This window comes from Phyllostomus hastatus, unplaced genomic scaffold (genome assembly GCF_019186645.2).
Source record: "Phyllostomus hastatus isolate PE091 unplaced genomic scaffold, TTU_PhHast_1.1 phas_contig_312, whole genome shotgun sequence".
NCBI classification, from domain to species: Eukaryota; Metazoa; Chordata; class Mammalia; order Chiroptera; family Phyllostomidae; genus Phyllostomus; species Phyllostomus hastatus.
Genome location: NW_025333849.1, coordinates 361,320 through 388,551, shown reverse-complemented (window position 1 = coordinate 388,551; position 27,232 = coordinate 361,320). Strand labels below are relative to the sequence as shown.

Below are 27,232 nucleotides of genomic sequence, written 5' to 3'. Positions count from 1 at the left end.
TTCAACTTTATTGCTTAGCCTTCAGAATATCCCCCACATTTTTATTTTTTGTTAATTCCCAAAAGTGTCATAATTAAGGAAAAAAATTCTTTTAACACTGTGCCTGGAAATGATTACCTTCTGAATTCCCAAATTTAAACTCTAAAAATTTATTTGAGCAAAACAATCTGAATAAATCCTAATAAATAAAGGATGTTTTAAGGTTTATTCTTTCCCAGCTCTCCTGAATAAGAGAGATGTCATTAAATAAAGTATTTTTTCATTTTGAAGCCAAGTTCTTATTTAATTCAGGTTAACTGCTGTCTTGATGCTTATTACTGGCAGAATGTAAGAAAAGCACTGTGAGACAGTTATGGGGTACGAAAAGGATATAAGGATATTTCCTCCATGCTGGCATAAAGTTGATCCCCAATCCTAGCAATTATCCGCCCCCCCCCCCCGCCCACACACACACACACTGACACCACAGTGAGGGGCAAGGTGCTGTCAGCAGAAGAAGAAAGCAGAGACTTGTGTGTTAACAGTCATCATGAACAGTTCCTGCTGGTTCTGGAGAAAAATAAGAGAACCTTTTCAAATGGTAGCTCAAGCCTCCTTTCCAAAGATCACATTCACTCAGAGGCATCTATTACTGAGTGACCATGACATTCACAGATAAGAGCCTCTGTGTGGTACAGATATGGATATGGACATGGATTTAGATATGGATATAACGACCAGTCTGTGCGCTAGTGTCACTGCCCAGAGATAAGGGGCAGGCCTGAAATCTCTAGTGCATTCTGGCAGCAGCCACTGTAAGGGATTATAAAATGCACGCAAACACATCCTGAGTGAATTTGTGCTTCAAGCCCCTTCAGCCATAACAGTTTAAAAGTAGAATACAGTATTAGTAGTGGAGTTAAAATCTTATCTCAGTTGTGTTTGCTAGCTAAATTCTAAGCTTTTTGACAGTTTACTGTCAAAAAAGAAATGCACGTTAAGATGCTTCAGTGTCAGGTATCAGGCTCTTCCAACAAGCTCTCTAATGACAGGATTACAATAGAAAATTCCAAGAGCAGACTGAGAACAGCTCCCAAAATGTAAAACCATAATATTAATTCCATTATACATTAATGTCAAAGCAATTCTTCCTTAGCACCTATTAAAATGTGAAAATCAGAATGCTTTTCAGTTCAAGTTACACACACCAAATCTAGTTCTTAAAATATTTAGCAATCTTGATCTTTAGTGCCTTCAATTTAAGAAGCAACACTTGGCTTAAAAGGTGCCCTAGAATTACTCCTTACTAATAAATAATATATTCTTAAGAAAAAACAAGGTATCTTATTTTAAATTACATCCGCTGGGATAATTTGAGGTTCAAAATAGAGATACAGAGTTAATAGGAATGTAAACCTTTCACTTTTGCCCTGTTTTAGTAGATAGGGGTTTTGGTATATTAATTATATGCATATATGTGTATGTGTGTATGTGCATATATATATATATATATATATATATATATATATATTTATATGGTTACATAAAAAATGAAGCTTTTTACACCCTGGTTTCTTTTAAAGTTTAACACACACACTCAAGCAAGCACAAGAAAGGCACCATAAGACAAACCATTCTTACCACATATTGGAAAAAATAATTCACTCTTTGTAGGAATGGCATTTCCATCACAAAGTTCTCTCAAACCAGCACTGTTTCAATGGAAAGAACAAAACTACATAATGACTGATTCCTTCATTACCTGTCTCATTGAGATGATGACTTAAGAGCCTATTCCTTCTCAATTTTTCAGGAATAAGGAGGAACAGGTCATTATAAATCTTCACACCCCCTTCTTCCTTCCTCAACAATATTTGGCCCAATCCTTTGCTCAAAGTAGTTGCTCAATAATATTTGTTGAATTAATACACTAATTAACTCCACAGCACAATTTACACAAATACAAATTAGTAAAAATAAGCAAAATGCAGAGAATGATTCAGCTGTGATAGTCCTAAAATAAAGGGCCTTGAAGCATTCAGAATCTGTAATGACATTATACCATTATGGATTGGGTATAAAAAGATCAATGACATAAATTATATAGCAGTGCCAAGAAAGTAATCTTACTTTCAAATCAGAACTTGAAGGAACAACAAACATCACTGACATTAGGAACAAGATGTTTTTCTTTTGTGAAAAGTACAGTGTCAACCAAATTGTAATGGTATAAAAGTAAACTACCGGAAAAATAAAGTCAATATGTAATATTACACAATTAGAATAAATTTACCCAGCCTAGATTCCTCAGCTTTTGGGAATCAAAGACAGTGAGACGCAATCTTTGAACTGAATGGTGAATAAAGCATCCTAAGAGGACTACTATTCTAGAATATAAATTATACTAAGAATTTAAAAGAGCTGAATAAAAGACCAAAAGAATAAAGTCAGAAGTCTTTTTAAAAATGGGGGGGGGGGGATATATGTATATAGGGGGCCATTCACATTTGTTTTGGCTTTATTTGAGGAATTTGAAAATCAAAGGGAATCAGAATACTCTTTAAATTCAGGCTGGCATTCATGATTATTTCCCTCTTGCCAAACACAGTAAGATATAAACCTGTCCATTAAGCCAAGAAATGCCTGGAAATAACGAAGTAACCCAGGGTGGATCAAGAATAGCCATTATAACAACTCATTATAACCATCCTTTCATCAAAAACTTACAAAAGTGAGATGCAATTAAAACACAAAAAGTTAGGTATTACCAAAAATATTCACCATCCAAAAATAGCATTCATAATTGACCCAATAAAATATCACAGAAACCACTCTCAGCATTACCTAGACACAGAAACCAGAAAACTTTTCATATAAAGACAAATTTCAACTTGAGTCATAAACATACAGAAGGTACTCTACAGTTATAAAAAAAACGGAATCTGCTACCAAGGCAGAAACCATCAATTTGGCCAAAGACTAAATTTAAGACAAGCAAACAGGAAGGGATGGAACCAAGAATCACAACTAACGGATTAAATCTACAGTTTTAAAATCATCAGAAAGAACTGCAAAGTAGAGGCAATGATCTGAATACCTTTGTTGGTGCAGTATCCATGAAAAGCTATAGGAAAAAAAGAGAGAGAGAGAGAGAAGGGCGTAAAACTTTCACATAAACTACAGAATCGAGATGAGACATATACATTCCAGTTAAATGTCCTTGTATTTAGGATATTAAAAACAATTTTATCTTGGAAAATGTTTCTGAAGGTAATCCTTGTCTAATACAGTTGTCAGCACTTCTGGAAATTAAATGACTAACCCCAGAAGCTAAAAACCAAATAATGTAAAGCAACGGTATTGAAAGATTGGTTAGCTCCTGCTGAACTAATATTCAATACCATCTCTCCTTTTCTTGTCCACAACAACCCCTGCACCTACTTACCTCGCTCATAAAGGTGTCTGTGCTAAGTGAGGAATGCCTTTGAAATATTCAGATAAACCACTCTAGTCATGTTTTCATTTCAACTTACAGATAATTATACAAGTAATTTTAATGTAAAGGACCTTAAAGGATTTACTAAGATTAAAAGTATTCCTTAACTGGGAAGGGAAACAGAATACTGGCTACTCAAATTATTTTTTCCCAGTATAATAAAAAAATAGATTTAAAGATTTAATTTCTTGTTTATATACAACAATCACATGTTTCAAATAAATGGGGTCTCTGTGCTACACATTAAGAATGGAAAGGCCTTTTGAGAAGGCAATTTATTTTAGCCCCGCCCCCCAAACTGCCCTGTCTGCCAGTAATATGCACCACGAGTATCAGATCTTTGGTTCTGTGTAATACTCTCTTAAAATGGATGTACTAAAGCACAGTAATGCTTTAAATTAACCACTCTGAAAAACTGTTATTCTCTCGGTAAACTGTTTATTTTCTATAAACTTCTACCTGAGAGACTCCAATGGAGCCTCTGCATCTTTGTGAAGACCCACCAATATGCTTATCTGCAATTTAACATTAAGCAACATACACATTCTTCAGTATAATAACAATTTGTAACAAAGGCTTCAAAAACAAAGGAATGACTTGGATTTATTCTTCCTCTTACAAAGAATCTTTGAAGAGAAAACTCCATGTTTTTCCCAAGGCAGAAAAATTAACAACGAGGTGCCAAACCTCCTCTGCTGCTCTGACAAACACTGAGCCAGCCTCGGGTTCGTACCATGAAGATTGTGCTCAGAAGCAGAAAGGAACACACTGCGATTTCACAGTGCTGATACACTGAACCTTTTGTGCAAGTACACGTATGGGGAAATGTCTGCTTCTAAGTTAGACACCCTTCCAGCAGGGATGACTGTCTCTGCCTTCCTGTCCCCAACCTGGCCCATTGCTGGCACACTTGTAATGCTAAGGACATCGATGGGGCCCTGGCTGTCAACAGGGCACCAGGCCAGGCACTTCACATGCAGCCCCTTCATTCCATCCTCCCAACAAATCTGAGCACTTTTTATTTCTAAACAGATGGAAAAATCGGGACTCCAAAGGTTATTAATAATCTTGCTGTGTTCAGTCCCCGTGTGGGCAGACACTAGCTTACCCTGGTTTCCTCATGTCTAATCAGGAGAATTAGCACTGCAAAAACTCTACCCATCAAAGTTTTTCTTCCCCAAAGACTTCAAACACGATATGGTTCCTCTATGTGCTGGCTCTCCCTCAGGTCCTCTTAGGGTTTTTTTTTCCTCACTTCACACACAAAATAAACCCTATGAGAGCAGGGAATATCTTCAGCAGTGACCTATTTTTAGCACTTGAGAGAAGGGAAAAAAAAAAGTCTGGCAGAGTATTCATTACACATTTGTTGAATGAATGAAATATCAGGAAAATCTGGGTTGTGATGACAGCCAATTTGGAAAACAGCACGAGCTCTGGAGGACCTGAATTGTGTACTTAGTCCACTCATTTCTTCAAATTAATGAGGTTATATTACTCATCTCGCTAAGCTTACCTTTGCAGATGCTACTTTTGGAGAATCTACTATGACACTGTCTACTAGCCTAAGTAGCACAGGACTACCTAGTAGATATTCAACAAACCACTTATGTACAGCTCTGTGAAACAGCGTTATCTGTTAGAATAAAAGTCAGATAGTCAAGGCTTTCCCAAAAAGAAACCATCAATTTGGCTGAAGTTACTGATCTCTGGTCTTGGCTTCTTCAGAGGGAAAAGTACATGGCTATATTTCTGGATGATCACCTGAAATTCTTTCAAAAAACAAAACACCTGTCCTATCAATTCAGAGATCCCCAAAGACTATCTCAGAAACATGCAAATGTCATTCCATCCTAAAAATCTACAATATGATTTCACTCCAGTCTTCCCTAACACCAGCAGGAGCTGGAGAAATTCATTCTCATTCCAAGGCACAGAGAAGTTAGAGTTTGTTTTGCACTGACTGGCACTGCCACATCCCCTTCTTCTTTATGTCCAACCTTCTTCTTTGTGGCCACTGAAGCAGTAACATTAAAACTGTTACGTTTTTGTCTGTGTGTAGTATTGGAATGTCTAAGTAAGTATACTTAAAGCAGCTAACATGGCACCATTGGAAGAATTAAGTAAGCACATAAATCAAGAAAATTAATTCATATTATGCACAAATTTAAAGTACAGAAATCATAAGCAAGAAGAAAAATGAATAGTACATACTTGGTGAGCTTCCATTTTTGAGACACAATGATCTACTACATTAGGGGTGTCAAACTCATTTTAACTGGAGACCACATCAGCCTTGCGGTTGCCTTCAAAGGGCCAAATGTCGTTTTAGGACTGTATAAATGTAGCTACGCCTTAACAGTTAAGCGAGAAATCAGCGCTGCTACTGGGTAGAAACAAGGTGCTGCCAGCCGGATAAAACAAGGTAGAGGGCTGGATTCAGCCCGCAGGCCTCATGTTTGCCACCTGTGCACTACATGAAACTCTTGCAGAAAAATTAATTTATTTCCTCCTTGAATCAGTACCCCAGGAAACAGCATTCTTTTTCTATAAAAAGAAATGTGCTTCTATTACCACTGCAAACAATGAACATGCATGACTGTTTTATATAGTAAGTATGCAATAAATACTTCCTAAATTAATGAACAAATATTCCCTGATGATGTCCAGTAGTTTTTTAAAAATCCTGAAAAGGACGCCCTGGCTGGCATAGCTCAGTGGATTGAGCGCGGGCTGGGAACCAAAGTGTCCCAGGTTCGATTCCCAGCCAGGGTACATTCCTGGGTTGCAGGCCAGAACCCCCAGCAACCGCACATTGATGTTTCTGTTTCTCTCTCTCTCTCTCTCTCTCTCTCTCTCTCTCTCTCTCTCTCTCTCTCTCTCTCTCTCTCTCTCCCCACCCCCTTCCCTCTCTGAAAATAAAAGATAAAATCTTAAAAAAAAAATCCTGGAAAGGGGAAGGGCATAGTATTGTATCTGTTTAATTTTACTTGATGAGTATCCAAGACACCACTAATCCAGTGCTTTTAGATGGCAATCCTGACCTTAACTAGAGCCCCTCCAATGAAATGATTTACTGTTGTAATAGTCTTTCAAAGGTAGGCTATCATGGTCGACACTGAAACTTTTTTTTAAAATTTAAGACAAACCACCAAGAATCTTTTTTTAGCTAGTTATGATTTTTTTACCAGTCAGAAATTTTTTAAAAAGTAAAATACGCTGAAATTCTATACCAACAATCCATCCTATAAATTATCAAACAGATGATGCAGTGTTAACTATAGTCATTAAACTTTTGTTCCTATGTTAATGAAGGGAAAGGAGAACACCCACTGTCATTTATGGAGGGCCCTATTTAAAGAATACAAATATAGAAATCGAACGGATTCATACTTCTGGCCACAAGAAGGTTAGTAAAAAAATAAAAAACCCAACATTTTCTCCTTTGGTATTTCTCCCATTTTGAGAGTTTTCTAGTTCCAAATCCAACTGAAAATCATCCTCATTTCCCTTCTCCCCCACTGCCTTGACTGGTAACAACTAATTCTGACCATATCTTTACTCAGCATGTGTTTAACATTAATGTATACACTTTATACTATATACAACCATTCTTCACACAGTGCACTGGAACTGCACCAGGATTACAGCTCAGGTAAAAATCCATGTCACTGAACATGGCAAGAACTCAGTAAATGGTCAGTAACAGTTTGATGGGGTCGGGGTAGGACTAAAACTCCCATCAGTCCACTTCCAGTAAGTGTAAATGCCAGTGTAGCTGGGTGGCTGGCTGGACACTAAGCAACAGTGACCACCTAACAAAGGACTAAAGGAATGAAATAGGCATTAAGCATTCTGTATTAAATGTACACATACAAAAATATCCTAGGATCTTTGGGAACTCAATTTACAGATAAAATTGGTTGCAATAAGAAAATCAAAGGACTTAAGTAAAAAAAAATTAATGTTTAAGGGCAGAGTTGGCAGAAATGATAATGTGCATTAATGTTTTACAAATCAACCCCAATGGTAAAGAACTGTCACAATCCTATAACAAGTATTGGCAAAAATGTGGAATAATTATTCTGTTGATGGTGGGAATGTTGGTGGAACAGCCGCTTTGGAAAAACATCTGGCAGTTGCTCAAAAGACTAAACATTGATACTACCATGCAACCCAGCAATTCCCCACCTAGGTACATATACCCAAAAGGAATGGAAAATAAATGTCCACACAAGTGTTGATAGCAGCATTATTCATCATCACCAAAAAATCCACTGATGAATGGATAAACCTACATATACTTTCTCCAGATTTTTCTATTTATTTTACTCTACAGATACAGTCACACATGTAAGTAGACGTACACACTGATGCTATCGTGGCCATTTACAATAGGGACCGGAAACCCCCCGAGGTTATCACATATTACCATTAAATAAATCACACTTCAGCCACACAATGCAATACCACCCAAGCATTAAAAAGAGGACTGGTGTGGCGTAGTGTGTTGGGCATCATACTGGCAAACTGAAGGGTAGCCAGTTCAATTCCCAGTCAGGGCATGTACCTAGGTTGTGGGCCATGTCTCCAGTTAGGAGCATGCTTCTAAATAAATAAAACATTTTCCTTAAAAAAACTATATCACACAATTTGTGGCAACTCAGATAGGCAAAGAAAACTTAAGGGAAAGAAAATATTAGAGGGGAGGGAAACTACATCTATACATCTCCTTTGCTAATGGTCGACTCTAAAAATGTGCATGCGTTGCTGTTTAAGTTAGAAAAACAATGACTGAGAGAAAACAAGTTGGCAAGAATGGGACCAGGTTGCCATTTGCCTCAAGTCTTCCCTACAAGCCCTGAAAATGGAAAACACACACTACACCCATAGTCACTTTATTTTGTCTTGAATATCACATCAGAACAGACTGATTTAGCTGTTGGGGTTTTTTTGTTGTTCTGTTTTTTGTTTGTTTTTTTTTAGCCAGGAGGCCTGAAGAAATCTTAGGGAAAGTCAACTCCCTTACTTTTCCCTCATGTGGTCTTACAGAGACTGCACCTTTCCATTTATCTGGGTCTGTAAGCCAAATAATAGCATTTTAATTGTATGTAATGCACCACTCTTTCCTCAATATTCTGCTTGTGATATTTTCTGAAGTTAATTCATTGGTCCCTGCCTCAGGAAAGCCAGCCATGTTGATATTTTTCTCAATGAAGTGAAAGAATATTTACTCCGATGACTTTGCTGTCAAAAACATCCTTCATCAATAGGATGCTGTCTAAACAAGCTTGAAAACATGTACATTTAAAACTACATATACTTTTTCATGATTTTAGATTTTAAAACCCTATCTACTTTGTCCTAAGTGAGGCCCTGGCCAGTGTGTCTTGGTTGGACATCAGCCTGCAGAGCAAAGGGCTGCAAGTTTGATTTCCTATCAAGGGCACAGTCCTGGGTTGCAAACAGGACCCCATACAGGGCAAGTACAAGAGGCAACTGACTGATGTTTCTCTCTCACATCCACATTTCTCTCTCTCTCTCCCTTCACTCTCCCCGGCTAAAGATAAATAAAATATTTCTTTTTAAAAAAAGGCAAAGGAGCCCTGGCTGGTGTGGCTCAGTGGATTGAGCACCAGCCTGCAAACCACAGGATCTCCAGTTTGATTCGCAGTCAGGGCACATGCCTGGGTTCCAGGCCAGGTCCCCATTTGGGGGTTTGCAAGAGGCAATCACACATAGATGTTTCTCTCCCTCTCCCTCTCTTCCCCTTTATCTAAAGACAAAATAAATAAAATCTTTTTTTTTAAGGCAAAGGAGGCAGTTTTGCCTACACTAATACAACACAATCGGTCTGCTACGAAATAATGTGAAGAAAATACAATGTGCAAACCAAGAAGTTGCATGTTACTGTGCCTGGGTACAGTAGGGAATGTCTGTGTGTATGCACTCAGCCTTTTTCTGGAATGACTCACAAGAAATTAGGAACACACATTGCCTCTGGGGAAGAACACCAGGTGGCTAAGACCAATTTTTCACTATATACTGCTATGTACCTTTAGAATTAAGAATTCTATACCATATAAATGCATTATTTGCCCTAAAACTAAATGCTATTAAACAAAGTTCCTTTGAAGAGGCATAAATAACAAAGGCATAATAAGGACTGTGTGGGTCCTCCACCCACAGCCCTCCACAGCGGGGCCATTTCCACGGAGTACACACCATGGTGGGACCTAGTCTCATCTTCAGCCAGCAGGCTTCACCTCCTACAGTAGCACGACACTCGAGTTACCAAGGTCCTGGCTGGTGCCAGCAAGGGACAGGGACTTAAGGTAACCACTTCCTCCTTCCCCCCTCAGTTCTCTAGAGCCACCATCAACGCTGAGAAACCTTCCACCCTACTCTGGGCTTAAAAAAAAAGACCATAAACTGTCCATCGATCTAGAAAATGATTTCTACTACATTTCTGTGTTTGTCTGAACACTTTCGAAATTAATGTTCTGACCACTCCAGCTCACCTGGTATATCTACGGTGGCTAAGGGCAGGAAACAGTTTATAAAAATCCCAGACATGCCAAGGGTTACACATAACGCACCAAACAATGCAAATTCCCGTAAAACTGTAGACGGCTGTTGTTTACAAAGCGTTTCCACATACATCATCGCATTTTATGTCTTCAGTGTCAATCCTGGCAAACCCAACAGCCGCCAAACTCGATTTATTTTCCTTCGAGAATTGTAGAATCAGTACTAACAATAAAACAGCTATCAACGGGCTACTTTTCTACCTGCTGTGTCTGGCTGAGATTTCTCAAAAGTGACAACTCTGGGCATTCAGCAAGCTGACCAGATTCAAATACCATACACGCGACACGTTGTGTCTTGCGGCCCCGGAGGGGAAGGACCGCGTGCAAGCTCTGGGGAGGGGGCGGTGCACAGAGCACCAGGGCGGGGAGATGACTGTCTCGCCCGGCCGCGGCACGCCGCCCCAAGAGGGACTCCATTTCCAGCAGCGAAGGTTTGGCAAACGCCACACAAGCTCGGGGAATCCTCTGGGGTGACTCTCAGGTTCAGGCTCCTGGAAGGGCCAACGCAGCACGCAACCCCAGGACGTGGTATCAACCCGGACTTACAAAAATCCTAAAGTGCCGACCTGATGCCCGCCATTTAGAAAGGTGACCCTCGGCCCACCTTGCTAGGGTAGGAGGGAGTCAAAACGATAAAGTTACAGCTCGCCACAAATGCATATGGCAACTAGGGGTAAGAGGGCGCTCAGCCCGAGCCAGGCTCCTGAAGGGGGGTGTGGCGAGCTGGGGCTTTTATAGGGGTGGGGTGGGTAAAGGCGCCTCGACTGCAGGGGACGGAGGGAAAGTGCTGGGACCCCCTGCACTGGGTGCGGCGCGTCTCTGGCGTCCCGCCACGCATTAGTCCGCCGGCTCACCGGTGATGTCCAGGTACAGGTCGTCCTGCTGGTCCAGGCGATGCAGTTCCTCCGACGTGGAGCTACGGCTCTTCTTCGCTCCCAGCGAGGAGGAAGAGCCGCGCCGCGAGCAGGGGGGCGCGGCGGCCCAGCTCGCCCGCCACTCGCTCTTCCGCTTCATGGAGGCGACCGCGGCCCGTCAGGGGGCCACAACCATGGCCCCGCGCGCCCGCTCGCCCGCCGAGGCCCCCGCCAGACACGCGCGCGGGCGCTCGGGGTAGCGGGCGCGGAGAGACGCTGTGTGGACCGCGGGAGCCGGCCGATCCCGGCGGGAGGCGACCGCGCAGGAGCCGGGGGAGGGGCAGGGCCCACGGCGCCTGCCCCGCTCCCTTCGGCAGCCGCCGCTAGACCCGCGCGGTAGCCCAGGCTACAGCGCCTCCTGCCGCGGCCGGCGCCCCCCAGCCCGCCCTCAAGTGCCCGCAGCTCGCTGGCGCGGAGGAGGCGACGGTGCTGCGGCTGGCGGCTAGCGCTGCCTTTGGCCGCCTTGGGTGACCGCGCGCGCCCACCGCGGACGCTGCGGCGGTGGTGCCTGAGTAAAGCGGACCGCGGCACCCGGGACCCCAGGAGGGCTGTTCCGTAGAGCTTCATTCACAAAAAAAGGGCCCACAACCCTCCTCGGGGCTCGCAGACCGAGGCCTTTCATTGGTGAGTGGGGCGTGACGTCACGGATACGGGGCCTTTCTACAGGCAGGTACCCGGTGACGCCATAAAGAAAAGTCTGAGTGGTTCAGCCAATCAAAAATAGAAGTGTGCGGGCGACACTCTGCTAGCGCCCCAACTTTACTGTTTCTTCTGTGTTCCTAGAGCTCAAAGACCCTAGTTCCCTACTTAGTTTCCAAGGCTTTACAACCCCAACCTAGTAACTCCAGTCCTTTGGCATGTATAGTTCTTTAAGGAGTTTTTGGTTTTTCTTGTAATTGCGCCAGCTGGAGGAGGACTTTTGTCATGGCTTCAGGCTTGGACTGATTAAGCGCCTCTATATAGACTTAAGGTAGATTTGGTTTCAGAACTTAACGAGCTGTTTGAGTCAGCTTTTGATGACTTATGCGTACCATTCAAAAAGAACCGGCACGGGCTCCTTCAGGAGTGGCTAAAACTACGGTGGAGACAGGATATACAGCAATGGTTTGCATCTCGTAGTTCTTCATCTCGGAATCCAGTACCGGCATTGGCTCAGTAATTTATAGGCCAATTACTAATGCTTTTCTTACCTAAGGTGTCTACAGGTCAAGTTTTTGAAGTATTGAAGCAAGTGGTGAATTTAATTCTTGAAACTTTCATCTTGCAAATTTAAGTCCTATCTCTTTGTTTTTCTACTGGGTTAAAATAACGCCAGAACTTTCTGGAACTTACCAACACTGTCATTTGGCAGGGCCTTTAAACAAATTTTCATGGTAGCCTCTAAAAGAGTGAGTAGATTGGAGGACAGTTTACATTTCTTAGCTCAAAATTCTACGTCTTGCAAACTACCGGTATTCCTAATTTTTCGCCAACATTTTCACGTTTTATCCTGCGGTTCCTCAACTACAGCCAGCTTCTAGAAGATTAAGTTGAATTCAGTCAGTCCTCCAGGAAGCCTTTCAGAAATGCAAATTTTGATAGATTGCCTCCCGGAAGGGCTCTTTGACTTCTATTGTCTAAAGCACTGCTAATTAAGGAGGAAAGGGGGCTGGGAGTTGAGGGTTCAGTGTGGCTGTCTCAGTGGAACGGTCTGCAAGTAGAGCTCAGCCATATAGATCAGAAATTTAGTAGTCATGTCCATTCTTCCCTTATTTCCCATAAGGAAATCGATGAAGGCCTGAAATTAAAGTTGGTCTACGTTTTTGTCTTAGGGGCAGCAAAGATGCTAGAGACTTAAAGGCTGTGATATGTAGTGCAAATGACTTCAGAAAGCAGAAACCTGTGGGTCCCAGGTCCATCCTCTGTTTTAATTGGGAAGAGGAGACCTTTCACCCTGGCATAGGAGCTCAGCAGTAGAAATGCCACCCTTTCCAAACTATCCGGAATTTCACAAGAATAGGTCTTTTGTTGTTGCTGTTTGTTTTGTTTATTGAGGTATAATTGACTATAACATTTGCTTCAAGTGTACAACATGATTTGAAATTTGTAAATATTTTGAAATTATCACCACAGTAAGTCCAGTTAACATCTCAGTAGATCTGTTTTGAATAAATACTATATGGGAGCTGTCCCCTTGGCTCTCTAGAATAAAATTCAAGTACTACATCACATTCTATTTATTTGAGAGTGACTTACATAAATGGTGAACTAAAGCTAAAGTGTCAAGAAGTTAATTCCTTTTTTCTCATCTTCAAATACAGTGTTTGGGCTAGAAATTCTAACGAAGTGCATGTTTTCAATAAAACAAAAATGTCAAATACAAATAATTATACTGTTTAAGCATCTTTACATTTTACAAATATATACTTTTATTAAAGGTTTTGTTAGTATAACATCATTAAGAGAAAAAATATATGATTACACTTTATAATTATGTATAAATATCTTCCATTCTTGGGAAAGAAAGTCTTATGTACTAAGTGTACATGTGAAAGTTTTAAACCCTATTCATATTTTGTTCTTAGGTCATGTTTAGATGGTGGCTAAAAGTGCTATTTCTTACAGATACTTGTTTTGTTGTTGCACTTCCCTTGAACAATGTGAATCTTCCCGCACTTCAAAAATGGCCACCTCTGGGCTCTTAGAATTTGGCCACAGGAAATGCAGTTTGCTTAGTTGGTTGGTGAGTCTGTTCATTGTCTGACCATTAATCATAGAATTTTAGAGCTTGGAAGAGCCTTGACATTATTTGGTTCAAGTCTGTCCTTCCACAGTGAGGACCTGGCACCCACACCAGTGGCAGTGGCAGGGCTGGGGGAAGGAACTAAATCCTGCAGGACTCTAAGTTTTTCTCTGAGCTGTCTGAGCTGTCTAGTTGTGATCCTCAACTTGTGGGCAGCACAGGAAAAGCAACAAAAGGAGGGGAGGAGTTCTAGGTAAAATTCACCCTGAAGGAAAACAGTTACAGAGCATTTTCTTAAGTGTGTATTTCAAATGAGTCATTCTGAAAAATTTTAAATCTTACACTGAAATTTGGAGAAACTGGTTGATACATATGATGCTAAAGTTTTAATGATAATACAAGCTTTAGAATCAGTGGATTACAGCTTTAATTATGTGAAGATAATTTGCTTAAGGTCAAAATTTAATGAAAAACTAGAGGGCTTACGTGTAGGCATATGGAAAAATGCACACACACTAAAATCTTTACTAGCATTCTATTTCCTTGAGAAAAATTGGTTGAGTTTCTTTGGATATTCTAGTGATCTCAGCATTAATTTGAAATCCCCTGTGTTCCTGACTTTGAAACTGAAAATCTCAGAATTGTGAAAAGGGTTAAAAATGGATATTTATTGAGCTCCCATCAGAGGCTTCACACAAATGCTGGTAGGTGTTTTTGTTGTTGTTATGGGAACAGAATCCCTCCTGTACTGGTCACAGTTCAGGTCCTTATCCCAGGACCTGCAGTGAGTTTGGCTTGAAAATCCATGCTCTTTCTTAGGGCCTACACCATTCTTCACAGGTGGAGAACAGAGTTTAAAGGGATCTTTTCTTGCAGATGGGTTTTTGAAATTGAATAACCTCTATAGTTGAGTAAATGTCAAGTTTTTTATTAATTTTTTTAGACCTCAGACCAAACTCTGTAATTGAGGATTTTAAAAACAATATTCCTGATATTGTTTTTTTGTTATGTACATTTGGCCCCACAGAAAACACAAAATAATAATAATAGAATGTTGAGGAAAAGGAGTGAACATTCTGGTTGTGTGGAGTCTTGTGATAAGAGAACTACCGAGAATGCTTCCATCCCAAGGCCAGAAAGACCTGTGCCTAGCAAACTGAATAAGCAGCATAGAACTTTGTCTTTCATTTATTTTTTGAAAAATACTGGCATGCATTTAACGTACTGTCAGATATTCAATATGTCAATGGAGTAGAATGTAGTAATCTGGGAGAAATGGAAAAAGGTAAATGAAGATCAGCACATTCGTACTCTCTTTGGCTAAACGATTCTACCAAGAATGAGGGGGTGTTTGTGCTCAACCTGCTGGTTAGCTTCAGAAATCTGGGTCTTCTTTTATGATATCGGCTTTTTACCTTAAAGATTCTTGGTGATTTTTTCCCCCAGGTTCTGGAGTAAGGAAATTTTCTTTTTCTTTGGTTGTATCCCAAATGACCAAAATAATGTCTCGACATGTTACCATATTTTAAAAATTTTTTTCTGTATTTAATTTAGAGAGAGGAGGGGGATGGAGAGAGACAGAAACTTCAGTTTGTTTATCCACTTATTCATGCATTCATTTGTTGATTCTTGTATGTGCCTTGACCAGAGATGGAGCCACAACCTTGGCACTCTAACCAATTGGGTTACCCGGCCAGGTCTGTCACTATATTTTTAATTTTTAAATAAAAAAACAGAGGCGCCCTGACTGGTGTGGCTCAGCTGGTAGGGCATCATCCCACAAAGCAGAAGGTCCCAGGTTTGATTCTCAGTCAGGGCACATGCCTGGGTTGCAGGCTGGACCAGTTGAGGCACATGCGAGAGGCAGCCCATCAATGTCTCTCTTCCTCTCTTTCTCCATCCCTTTCCTTCTCTCTAAAAATAAATAAACAAAATCGTTTAAAAACTTTGTTTAAAACAGATGTGGATATACATATGAAACTTCACCCTCACACCCCAATCCTACTCTCATAGATAACCACCTTTAACAGTCTGCATTTAGATAAAAAGACAGCTTTTTAAAAAAAATTAATTGGTTCATACTGTGCATATTTTCTGTGAACTGTTCTTTTTCACTTAGTGCACCATCTTGAAAATTTCCCTTGTCAGCCCTTATGGCCAACTTCATTCACTCTAATGGCTGTATAGGTTTATCTTTTTGTTTGCCATAATTTATTTTCCTACAGGTAGACACTGAGGTTTGGGGGGCAGGGGACTGCTATTGCAAACAAGGCTGCAGTGAATGTCCTAACAGGTGTATATCCACAGGAGGTGGAATTGATGGATCAAAGGGTATTCACTTTTTAAATTTTGATAAAAACTAACACTATTTGTTAGTACCTGTTTCCCCACACTCTTGAAATCATTGATACATAATCAGTACTTTAAAGTTTGAGAACAAAAAATGATATCTCTTTTCATTGCATTTCCCTGATCACTAGTAGAGCTGAACATACTGTAAAGTGATCATTAGATGTTTGAAGTAGGTTTTCTCAAAATTTCTTATTCATGTTATTTGCTCATTTTTTGTTTTCATTTTCCCTTAGATGGGTGGTAGCTGTTTATATATTATGGATATCAGTAGTCCTTCCACTTTTGCTGATATTCCTTATCTACATATTCTTTGTCATATTACTCCATGCATGTTGCTACAAGACTTTTAATGTCAAATCAATTTTACCAATTTTTTTAAGGAGTCTAAGTGTTGGATCTTATTTTTCCCATCCTAGTATTTTAAAAGTATTCTTTATTTGCTTCTATTTCTTTTAGAGATGTTATTATATTTAGCTCTTTAATTCAGCTGGAATTTATTTGGAGGACATAGAATAAAGTAAGAATCTATTTTTTCCCCAACACTTTTTAATTACACAGCCCATCTTTTCCCCATTAGTTTGAAATGCTATTGTTTTATACATACAGTTCTCATATGTACTGTGGCCTGATTCCAGTCTATATCTATATTGACATTTTTTGTCTATGGCCATGCACACTATTTGGATCGTAGCTTTATAGTGTGGTTTGGTGTCCAATGGGATAAGTTCCTCCTTACTGTTTTTCTTTTCCAAAGATACTTTTTTTGAAGGAGAATTTGTTACTTTTATGTACAGAAAGCAGAACAGCATATACTTAGCCAGCTTGGTGACCAATTCTTTAGCCTTGGCCTTTTCCAGTTTGGCAGTGAGAACCACTGACTTTGGACCTAGGATGTTACCCGCCCCCCACCCCCCCAGTGATGGCAGATCTCATCACATCTGTCATTGTAATTGGTCCAGATGGCTTCCACCAGCTTAGCCAGAGCTGCTTTGTCCTCTGAGTTAACCTGTGTGAAGGCAGTGGTGGTGCAGGTCTTCCTGTGGACTAGACACCCAAGCCTGGACTTCCCTTTATAGAGTACCCCATCTTATTGCACAGTGCAAGCAGGAGAACAACAAGCTTGATAGATACACATTGTGTGAAATCACTACCAACAGGGCCTTCCTATTCTCTACCAGGGTGGTTGAAAGTATTAATCCCTGCTCAAAGGACAGGTGGCCTCTTGGTGGGGACATCCCCTTTGCTGGCAGCTTTTTTCTCAGCCTGGGCCAACAACCTCTGCTTCTTCTCTTGCTTTGTCTTCGGTCTGTACTTGTAGGCCAGCTTAAGCAGCTGAGTAACTAGTGGTCCAAGGCCTAGGTCAGTTGGTCAATGGCAGGAGGCACTCTCAAATGCTTATAGAGAATAACTCTGCCACTGCAGCCGAATGTAGCAGGGCATGTGTCACAGTAGGTGAGGTCCCTTTTGCGCTGGATGTCCTGTCCGGTGCCCAAATTCTTGGGCCTTTTCTCAAATGGGATTTACCCCCTTCTTGGCCTCCTGCTTCTTCATGACAGCAGGGGCTGGCACCATCTTCTTCCCCTAGCCTCCTTTCTTTTGGAATCTTGCACAGCAGGAGCAGAGAGAAAGCCAAAGTCTTATTTATATATATATGTATTTTTTCCCTAACCCTCATCCAAGGATATGTTCATTGATTTTTTTTAGAGAAAGAGAAACATCAATCAGCTACACCCCCCACCCCCAGCATATGCTCTAACCAGGGATCAACCCTGAAACCCAGGCATGTGCTCTGACTGGGGATCAAACCCACAATTCCCCTGTGCACAGAACAATCCTCCAAACAAGTGAGCCACCCAGCCAGACTCAAAGGTATTTTTAAGATATGGCTATCTCCACCTTAAACTAGACATCAAACTTTGGCTTCACTAAAGAGTGAGCCAAAGAGAGATTATGTGCCTCTTGATGAACACAGCATCACCAATAAAATATTACAGACAAAAATGTTTACCCTGAATCTAATCAAGTCTTGAGATCTGACTTTAGTTTAGAGGTAATATACCAAGTAAAGGTAAATGAATAATAAGAAAACCATCTAACAGATCCTGAATGTGGGGTTTTTTAAAAACTCTATCTCTTCAACAAGTAAATGTCATGGAAAAAAACTGGGGGGACTTGTGGTAAATGAGTCTTCAGGAAGTAACAATCAAATGGAATGCCTCATCTCTGGTCTGAACAAATCAGCTATAAATGACACATTTAGGACAAGTGGAGACATTTACATATGATGGCATCAGGAGATATTAGGGAATTATGATAATAATAATGTGGTTATGTAGAATGGCCTTATTCTAGTGCTATGGACTGAATTGTGTTTTTCCAAAATTCATATGTTGAAGCCCTAACCTCCCCCACCTCAATGTGGTGGTGTTTGGAGATGGGGCCTTTTGGAGGTAATTTAGGTTTAGATGAGACAATGAGGGTGCAGCCCTCAATGTTGTGATTAGCTCCCTTATAAGAAGAGGATGAGAGACAGCAGCTCTCTGCCCCGTGAGAACACAGCTAAAAGGCAGCTGTCTACAAGCCAGGAAGAGGGTCCTCATTAGCAACCAAATCAGTCAGGACCTTCATCTTGGGCTTCCCAGCCTTCAGAACTGTGAGAAATAAATATTTAATCCACCCATTCTATGATACTTTGTTATAGCAGCCTAAGTCAACTAATCTATCTAGGAAGAGGCATACTGAAGAATTTACTGATGAAGTGTTAGAGTGTAATACTTTAAAATGGTACAGTAAATATATACTCTATTTTTCATTCTATCAATCTGCTTATCCAACTATAAAGGAACTATGGCAAAGTATTCAATATTAAGGATTAACTGAATTCAACACAGACAGCCCAGGGCAAGTGTGAGCTGGAAGGGCTCTGGGCAACTCTGTGCTCACTGAGGAAAAGTAATTAAACTTGGGCAAAGGAGCTGAGAGGCAAAATGTCATCATATGTTTTCTTTGTGCAAACTTGCCAGAAGGAACACAAGCAGCACTCAAGATGCTTCAGTCAACTTTTCAGAGTTTTCTAAGAAGGGCTCAGAGAGGTAGGTAGAAGATCATGTCAGCTAAAAAGAAAGGAAAATTTGAAGATGTGGCTAAGGTGGACAAGGCCTGTTATGAAAAAGATATGAGAACTTACATTCTTCCTAAAGAGGAAACAAAAAATAAGTTCAAGGATCCCAATGCACCTAAGAGGCCTCTTTGAGCCTTTGTCTCGTTTTGTTCTGAGTATCACCCAAAAATCAAAGGAGAGCATCCTGGCCTATTCATTGGTGATGTAGCAAGGAAGCTGGGAGAGATGTGGAGTCGCACTGCTGCAGATGATAAGCAGCCTGATGAAAAGAAGGCTACTAAGCTGAAGGAGAAGTATGAAAAGGATATTTCTGCATACCCAGCTAAAGGAAAGCCTGATGGCACAAAAAAATAAAGGGAGTCATAAAGGCTGAAAGCACTGGCTGGTGTGGCTCAGTGGAATGCCATAGGCTGGCCTGTGAGCCAAGAGGTCACTGGTTTGATTCCCAGTCAGGGCACTTGCCTGGGTTGCAGGTAGAGTCCCCAGTGCAGGGCACGCAAGAGGTGACCACACATTGATGTTTCTCTCCCTCTCTCTCTCCCTTCCCCCCTCTTTAAAAATAAATAAATAAAATGTTCTACACAAAAACCAGAATTATTGAATCCAGGTAATAGTTTCTTCTTTTTTCATTGTCTTACTTTTTTCTGTTTGAAAATTTTCAGATATCATGGTCAATTTTTCTCTATATTCTCACATATTTAAAAATTTTTACTAGGATTTTACCTGGCATAGCATTTCATTTCTAGATTAACTTGAGAAAATTGATATATTTATAATATTGAATTATCTAATAGGAATTTATTTTTTAAGTATATTTTATTGATCATGTTATTACAATTGTCCCGATTTTTTCCCCTTTGCCCCCCCCACCCTGAACCCCACTTCTCTTCAGCAATAAACTCCCTTAGTTCATGTCCATGAGTTGTGCATATAGGTTCTTTGGCTTCTCCATTTCCTATATTATTCTGAACCTCCCCCTGTCTATTTTGTACCTACCATTTATGCTTCTTAATCCCTGTACCTTATCTTCCATTCTCCCCCATCCCCTCCCAGCTGTTAACCTTCTAAATATCTCCACACCTATGATTCTGTTCTTGTTCTGGTTGTTTGCTTAGTTTGATTTTGTTTTTGTTTTTTAGATTCAGTTGTTAATAGTTGTCACTTGGTTGTTATTTTAATGTTCATAGTTTTGATCTTCTTTTTCTTACATAAGTCCCTTTAACATTTCATATAATAAGGGCTTGGTAATGATGTATTCCTTTAGCTTTACCTTGTCTGGGAAGCACTTTATCTGCGCTTCAATTCTAAATGACAGACAGCTTTGCTGGATAGAGTAATCTTGAGTGTAGGTCCTTGCTTTTCATCACTTTCAATACTTCTTGTCAGCCTTTTTGCCTTAAGATTTCTTTTGAGAAATCAGCTAATAGTCCTTTGTAGGTAACGCTCTTCTCTTGCTGCTTTTAAGATGTTCTCTTTATCTTTAATCTTTGCCATATTAATTATGATATGTCTTGGTGTGGTCCTCTTTGGATCCATTTTGTTTGGGATTCTCTGTGCTTCCTGGACTTGTATATCTATGTCCTTCCCCAAATTAGGGAAGTTTTCTTTCATTATTTTTTTAATAAATTTTCAATTTCTTGCTCTTCCTCTTTTCCTTCTGGCATCCCTGTGATTTGAATGTTGACACATTTAGAGTGTCCCAGAGTCTTCTTATTCTCTCCTTGTTTTTTTCATTTTGGTTTTGTTTGTTTGTTTGTTTGTTTGTTTTTGAATTCTTGTTTCTTCTTTCTGCACTGGCTGACTGTTTATTTCTTCCTTATGTTCCAAATCATTGATTTGAACCCTGGCTTCCTTCCCTTCTCTGTTGGTTCCCTGTGGAATTTTTTTCTTTTTTAAAAAAGATTTTGTTTATTTTTAGACAGAGGGGAAGGGTGGGAGAAAGAGAGAAAGAAATATCAATGTGCAGTTGCCTCTTGTGCCCCTTACTGGGGACCTGACCCACAACTCAGGCATGTGCCCTAGACAGGGAACCAAACCAGCGACCCTCTGGCTCACAGGCCAGCACTTAATCCACAGAGCCATACCAGCCAGGGTTGGATTTTTTTTTATTTCACTTAGTGTAGCCTTCATTTCTTTCATTATACATTTGCCGTACTCAATGAGTTCCCTGAGCATCCTTATCACTGGTATTTTGAACTCTGCATCTGATAGGTTGGCTATCTCCATTTGTCTTAGTTCTGTTTCTGGAGTTTCCTTTGGGAAACTTTCATTTGGGCCATATTTCTTTGCCTCCTCCATTTGGCAGCCTCCCTGTGTATTAAGTAGAGCTGCTTTGACTCCCAGTCTTGACACACCTGTTACATTTGTGAGGGGCAGAGCCTTAGGTATTTGCTGGGGCTAGACAACCCACTTAGCCACTTTGTGGAGCTGTATGTCAAGGAGGGGTCAGAGAGGGAACAATGCCACTTGCTTGGCACTCAGCCCATTTCTATTCACTTCCCCCACTTCCGGTATTCAACTGCTCTGGTGCTGAATCCCAGAGTGGGTGGGTTTGTGTACATTTTAGGACCCCCATGAGGGTCCTTTAAATGGACTCTCCTGAGAGACCAGCAGTTTCTTTCACCACCCCAACCCCCACTGGTTTTTACAGCCAGAAGTTATTAGGCTTTATCTTCCCAGTACTGGAACCCTGGGCTGCATGGTTTATCCTGGGGCTGGGATTGCTCACTGCCCAGGTGTTCCTCCCAGTTCTTATCTACCACATATGAATGTGGGACCACCAGTTCCATCAGCTGCCACTGCCTTGCCGCCACCACACTGCATTCTCTCCACCTTTGCTCCCTGTCTCTGCCCCTCATACCCATCTGGATGAATGTTTCTTCTTTAAATCCTTGGTTGTCTGACTTCCATACAGTTCGATTTCTTGGCAGTTCTGGTTGTTTTTAGTTTTGACGTTAGTTATGATTACATGTCTACCTACTCCTCCATCTTGGCTGGACTCTAATAGGAATTTCTTAAAATATTGAATTTATTTATTGAAAGGAAAAGGTTTGTATATCCATTTATTTAAGTCCTTTCTATATCCTTCAGTAAGTAAACCACCATTATGAGGTATTACATGATTTTGAGGTATTACATGATTATGAGGTATTACATGATTTTGCTGCAATTGTGAATGGGGTTTCTTTTTCCTCCAATATAATTTTGCTTTGGACATTCCTGGTAAACAGAGAAGCTATTTATCTTGTGCATTGTTCTTATATCCCACCATTGTTACTTGAAGGTACAGCCTATATCCATACTAAGGAATGCAGACTTGTTTTTCCCCCATTAAATACAGACTTCTCAGCTCCTTTTGTTCACAAGGGAGATCGTATTTTAAATTATTGTTCAGACTAATTTCAGTTTTTCCTCCTGGCTTCTCACAATGCCCAGAGGCCTACTGGTACAAAAGAAATTAGACCTATTACAGTCTGTCCAGAAAGCAGAATCTGCTACCTCGGGGGCCCTTTTATATACACTAAGGCCCAACTAAACTTTGAAATAAACTCTCCTCTTTATTTTAGTCCAGATTTTTGGCATGCAGTCTCTCATCTCCTCATTTTTACAAGTGTAAAGGAGGCCTCTAGAAGATTTATTAAACTTGTGTTTGAAGTAAGCTCTGGGGGTATTGTAAAATTATAATTTAAGCTACAGAAATTTCCTGCTGTATTTACTTTCAATGGGCTTTCTAAAAATCAAAGATAATTAACATATAATAAAAACTGTAATCTTAGATATTAGTTCAAAAGTATAAATGAGTTTTAAAATTATATACACCTGTGCAACCACTACCCAAAACAAGATATAGAATCAAAGGGCTTTTTAAAATTTTTCTATTATTTTTCAGCAGCAATTTACATTCAATGTTATTCTGTCACTGGGCCTTTTAAAAACACCATTCATGCAAACATAAGCATGGCTCCCAGTGCCAGGCCCTTATACAGATTTCCCCCTTGCTACCCCAAACTATCCTCCCTCTCTTCCCCTGCTTGCCACTCTCCATTGCCACTGACACCCCTTTCATGGCACACCTCAGCTTCTGAATTTCCCTCCTACACTCTCACCCTGACTGAGTTGGATGAGCTCTGTTGGCTGGCATCTTGGTCCTCTTCTTCAGACAGGACTTGACTGTTCTCTCTTGGGCTCTGCAAAATTTTCTGCAGCCCTGAGTTTTCCCTGCCTTATGGCCAGGCCAAATCTTGCTGTTGGGCCAAGCCCTCCACCCCCAACCCCAGCCCTCCTCCCACTGGAGCTTGGTGGTGGTAGGACAGAGTGGCTGGGGAGGGTAGTAATCAATAGAGATAATCAAGCCATCTGAAGTAGCTAATAACCTCCTTCACCTTCGCAACACACATTTTTTTCTTTCCAATTGTTGTAGGACAAGAAAGACATCCTTGTCTGACTCTGTCCTTATCCACACTGGTAGAAGTAAATTAAAGGAATAAATTTCAAGTCACTTCTATAGTTGTAGAAGTGTAAAAGCATATCCTTTATCTCCTATTGTGGCTGGGAAGAAAATTCCCTGCAAAGTCTTTTCTGGTTTTGGAAGAGAACTGGCTACCACTTTCAATACATCCGGTAATTTTTTTTTTGTCTTTTCTACTACGAGTTTTCCCACCAATAAGGATGTCCTAGCCCAGTCTTGGCTCTACACTCTCGTCCACCATATTCCATAGAAGTAGAGAGGACAGGAAAAAGTAATATGCACAGATCTACTGTTTTAAATTTTTAATGCTGGGAAGTTTTCACTGTTTATGATTTTGTTTGCTCTTCAATGACACTAGTGCACAAAATGGGCAGATTAAGTTGTATTCTTTATTAATTTCCTCTTTCTATTTTTAAATGCAGATTCAAGTCAGCAGTGAATCATTTTATCCCAAGTTAGGAGCCATGCAAAAGACAAAAGCACAAGGCTGAAATGGTGCACATGATAGGCAATTTACTTCTAGAAATTATCTGCAGAAGTGGATTGTCATTTACAGTATAAAAAGAAAAGCAGTTATGTTTTTACATTTAATGTATTATTTTAGTTTGTGCACTATTAAATATTATATATAAGGAAAACTTACATTTCTGAGTTAGATCTGGCTGCCAACATGACATCAAAATGTATTTTGAAAATCTAAGTAAAGAGTTTGGGGATTACTCTTGTCCTCTGGCCAGCATGGACCATGGACCATCTTGTCCCTAATAAATTGTCAAGATGGCACATCTCATCAAATCATTTTATCAATTAAAATGTTCTAACAGGGCCCTGGCTGTCCAGCTCAGTTGGTTGGAACATCATCCCAATCCCAGTTTCATCTGGTCAGGGCACATACAAGGAGCAACCAATGAATGCATGAAGAAGTGGAAGAACACAGCAACCTCTCTCTCTGTCTCTCTGTCTCTCTCTCTCTTAGCAATAAATAAAAGTTTAGCCCTGGCTGGTATGGCTCAGTGGATTGAGCACCAGCCTGCAAACCAAAGGGTCACTGGTTTGATTCCCCATCAGGGCACACGCCTGGGTTGCTGGCCATGTCCCCAGTAGGGGCACACAAGAGGCAACTACACATTGATGTTTCTCTCCTTCTTTTTCTCCTTCCCTTCCCCTATTAAAATAAATAAAATCTTTAAAAAATCTTTCAAAAGATGATGTCTCTCTTTAAAAACATAAATTTAAAAAAATATTCTACTAGTTTCCAGCCCTGTTTAGGGAAAGTCTTGAATTTATCTTCTGGATTATCTTATATATCTCTATGAGAGTCATATTTTTTTTAGTTTGAAAACTTTCAAACCCTATGGAAAAGTTCACTTAGAGGGAAAAGTTTTAAAATCTGAACTATCTGAAATTGCAGTTTAGACATCATGACATGTATCTCCCAAGAACAAGAACATTCTCTCACATAACTGTTATTTCATTGTCACATTCAGGAAACTTAATATTCCCACAATGCAGTTATCAAATATGTAGTCCATCATCAAAATTCAGCAATTGTCCTAATAGTGTCTTTTGTAGCATTTCTTTTCTTGGTCCAGGAAGCAATCCTTTCTCTAAGCCGGATTAGCATCAGGACGTGCATATTGCATACTTGCTGCTGTTCTCTGCTGTGATGATGCATCCTGGACATAGCACATTGGGAGGCTCAGGATGACGTTTGCCCTATTCTGGGAAATTCATGAACATTGATCACTGAGTTCACTAAGGTGTTGCCTGCCAGGTTTTTCCATTGTAAAGGTACAATGTTTCCCTTTGTGATTAATAAATAATTTATGGGGAGATACTTTTAAGACCCCAGACTTTCCACTTCCATGATTTAGTACATGTTGATGATTCTAAATCAGTTGTTACTGTAATGGTCCAGACTGATGATTTTCTAACTGTCTTCTAGATTTGTTAATTGGCGTTCTATAGAAAAAAAGGAGCTTTCCTTTTCTATGTATGTATGTATGTATGTATGTATACATGCACGTAGGTGGATGGATGGGATGAATTATAGATTATTTATTTCATGTATTCTGTAGTGAGATATAATTCCTTATGGTCTGTCTTTATTTTGATGCTCAGATTATCTCAGATTTGACTAGTGGGTATCACTTGATACTGGCTGTTGTGTCCTTTTGACATGTCCCCATCAATATTTTAGTACTTTCTTACTTTCTGTCACAGGGTGTTCCAGATATAATTTGTCCTTTCCCTGCCCTGCCCAGGAGTCAGCTATTTTTCCAGGAAGGCCCAACACCTCTCAGTGGGGAATGGTATTTAAAAAGCATGCAAGGCCTCCATGACTTGACTCTGGTCTCATCTACGATATCTCCTGTGATTCCTTTACTGCCTCATGTGCTCAAAAACACACTCTCCCAGGGCCCGCAAAGTGCCATCTTCCTCCATACTCTTGCCTATTCCTGGATGCCCTTACCACTTTTTCTGTGGGCCTCATTCTACTCTTTTTCACAGCCATTCAAGTATTAACTGATGTGTGGTCTTCTCTCATCACCTCAGAATCCCACTCTTGAGTGGTGCTCCTGGCAGCACCTCCTCCTCAACTCCTCTCACATACTAGAAAATAACATCTCTTTGTTTTAACCTCTATTTGCCCTCTCACCAGTATGAATGAGTGTATTTGCTAAGTTTTGGGGAAACAGAAAATAGTATTATCCAAGATAAGATGAGAACTGTGATTATAAAACAATGAGGTTGATGTTCTTTGTTGTACTACATTTTTGTGAATCTTCTATAACCAATTAGAACCTAATAATGTAGAGACACTTATAGTGCAATGACAATTTAGGATGATTATTTGTTATAAAAATAACTGCATTTGTTTATTAACTAGATAATACATGCACATGTTTCAAAATTCAAAAGTGCAAAGTAATGTATATTAAAGCATCTCCATCTCACCCCAGCCAGTGTGTCTCAGTGGTTGGGCATCATCCCACAAACTGAAAAGTCACCAGTTCAATTCCCCAGTCAGGGCACATGCCTGGGTCACAGGTTCAGTCCCCTGGGGCATATACAGAAGCCATCAATCAAGGTTTCTCTCTCACATTGATGTTTGTCGCCCTTCCTTTCTCCCTCCCTCACCCTTTTTCTAAAAAGATAAAATAAAATAAAATTAAATTAAATTAAAGTTAAAAATAAAATAAAATAAAATAAAAATCCATCTCATTGGTGTCCCCAAATCATCCACTTGCCCTCCTATAGGTAAACAATGTTTTCAGTATTTTATGTATCCAGATATAATATACAAGCATATATATTATTATGTACCCTGTGTGTGGCTCACTTTTGTATCTTAAAAGACCTAAAAAAAAATTTACAATAGCCCTTCCTGGTGTAGCTCAGTGGATTGAGTGTGGGCTTGTGAACCAAAGGGTCGCTCATTTGATTCCCAGTCAGGACACATGCCTGGGTTGCAGGCCAGGTCCCCGGTAGAGCATGCGTAAGAGGCAACCACACACTGATGTTTCTCTCCTCTTTCTCTGCTCTCTAAAAATAAATAAGTAAAATGTTTTTTTTAAAAAAACAGCAGA

The 27,232-nt window shown here is 40.2% G+C and overlaps 1 protein-coding gene and 2 pseudogenes across 6 annotated transcripts in view; 1 reads left to right on the top strand and 2 right to left on the bottom strand.

Moving 5' to 3' along the window:
- Positions 1 to 11,528, bottom strand: part of CDC14B (cell division cycle 14B) — a 92,804-nt gene extending 81,276 nt beyond the window's left edge. For all 6 annotated transcript variants that reach the window (XM_045839802.1, XM_045839799.1, XM_045839800.1 and 3 more), the window contains exon 1: positions 10,920 to 11,528. In XM_045839802.1, the coding sequence (XP_045695758.1) occupies positions 10,920 to 11,079 (160 nt within the window). In that variant the 5' untranslated portion in view covers positions 11,080 to 11,528. The remainder of the gene's footprint in view (positions 1 to 10,919) is intronic.
- On the bottom strand, positions 11,422 to 25,317 carry LOC123819444 (annotated as a pseudogene).
- On the top strand, positions 18,488 to 19,528 carry LOC123819432 (annotated as a pseudogene).
- Positions 25,318 to 27,232: the final 1,915 nt, after the last annotated feature.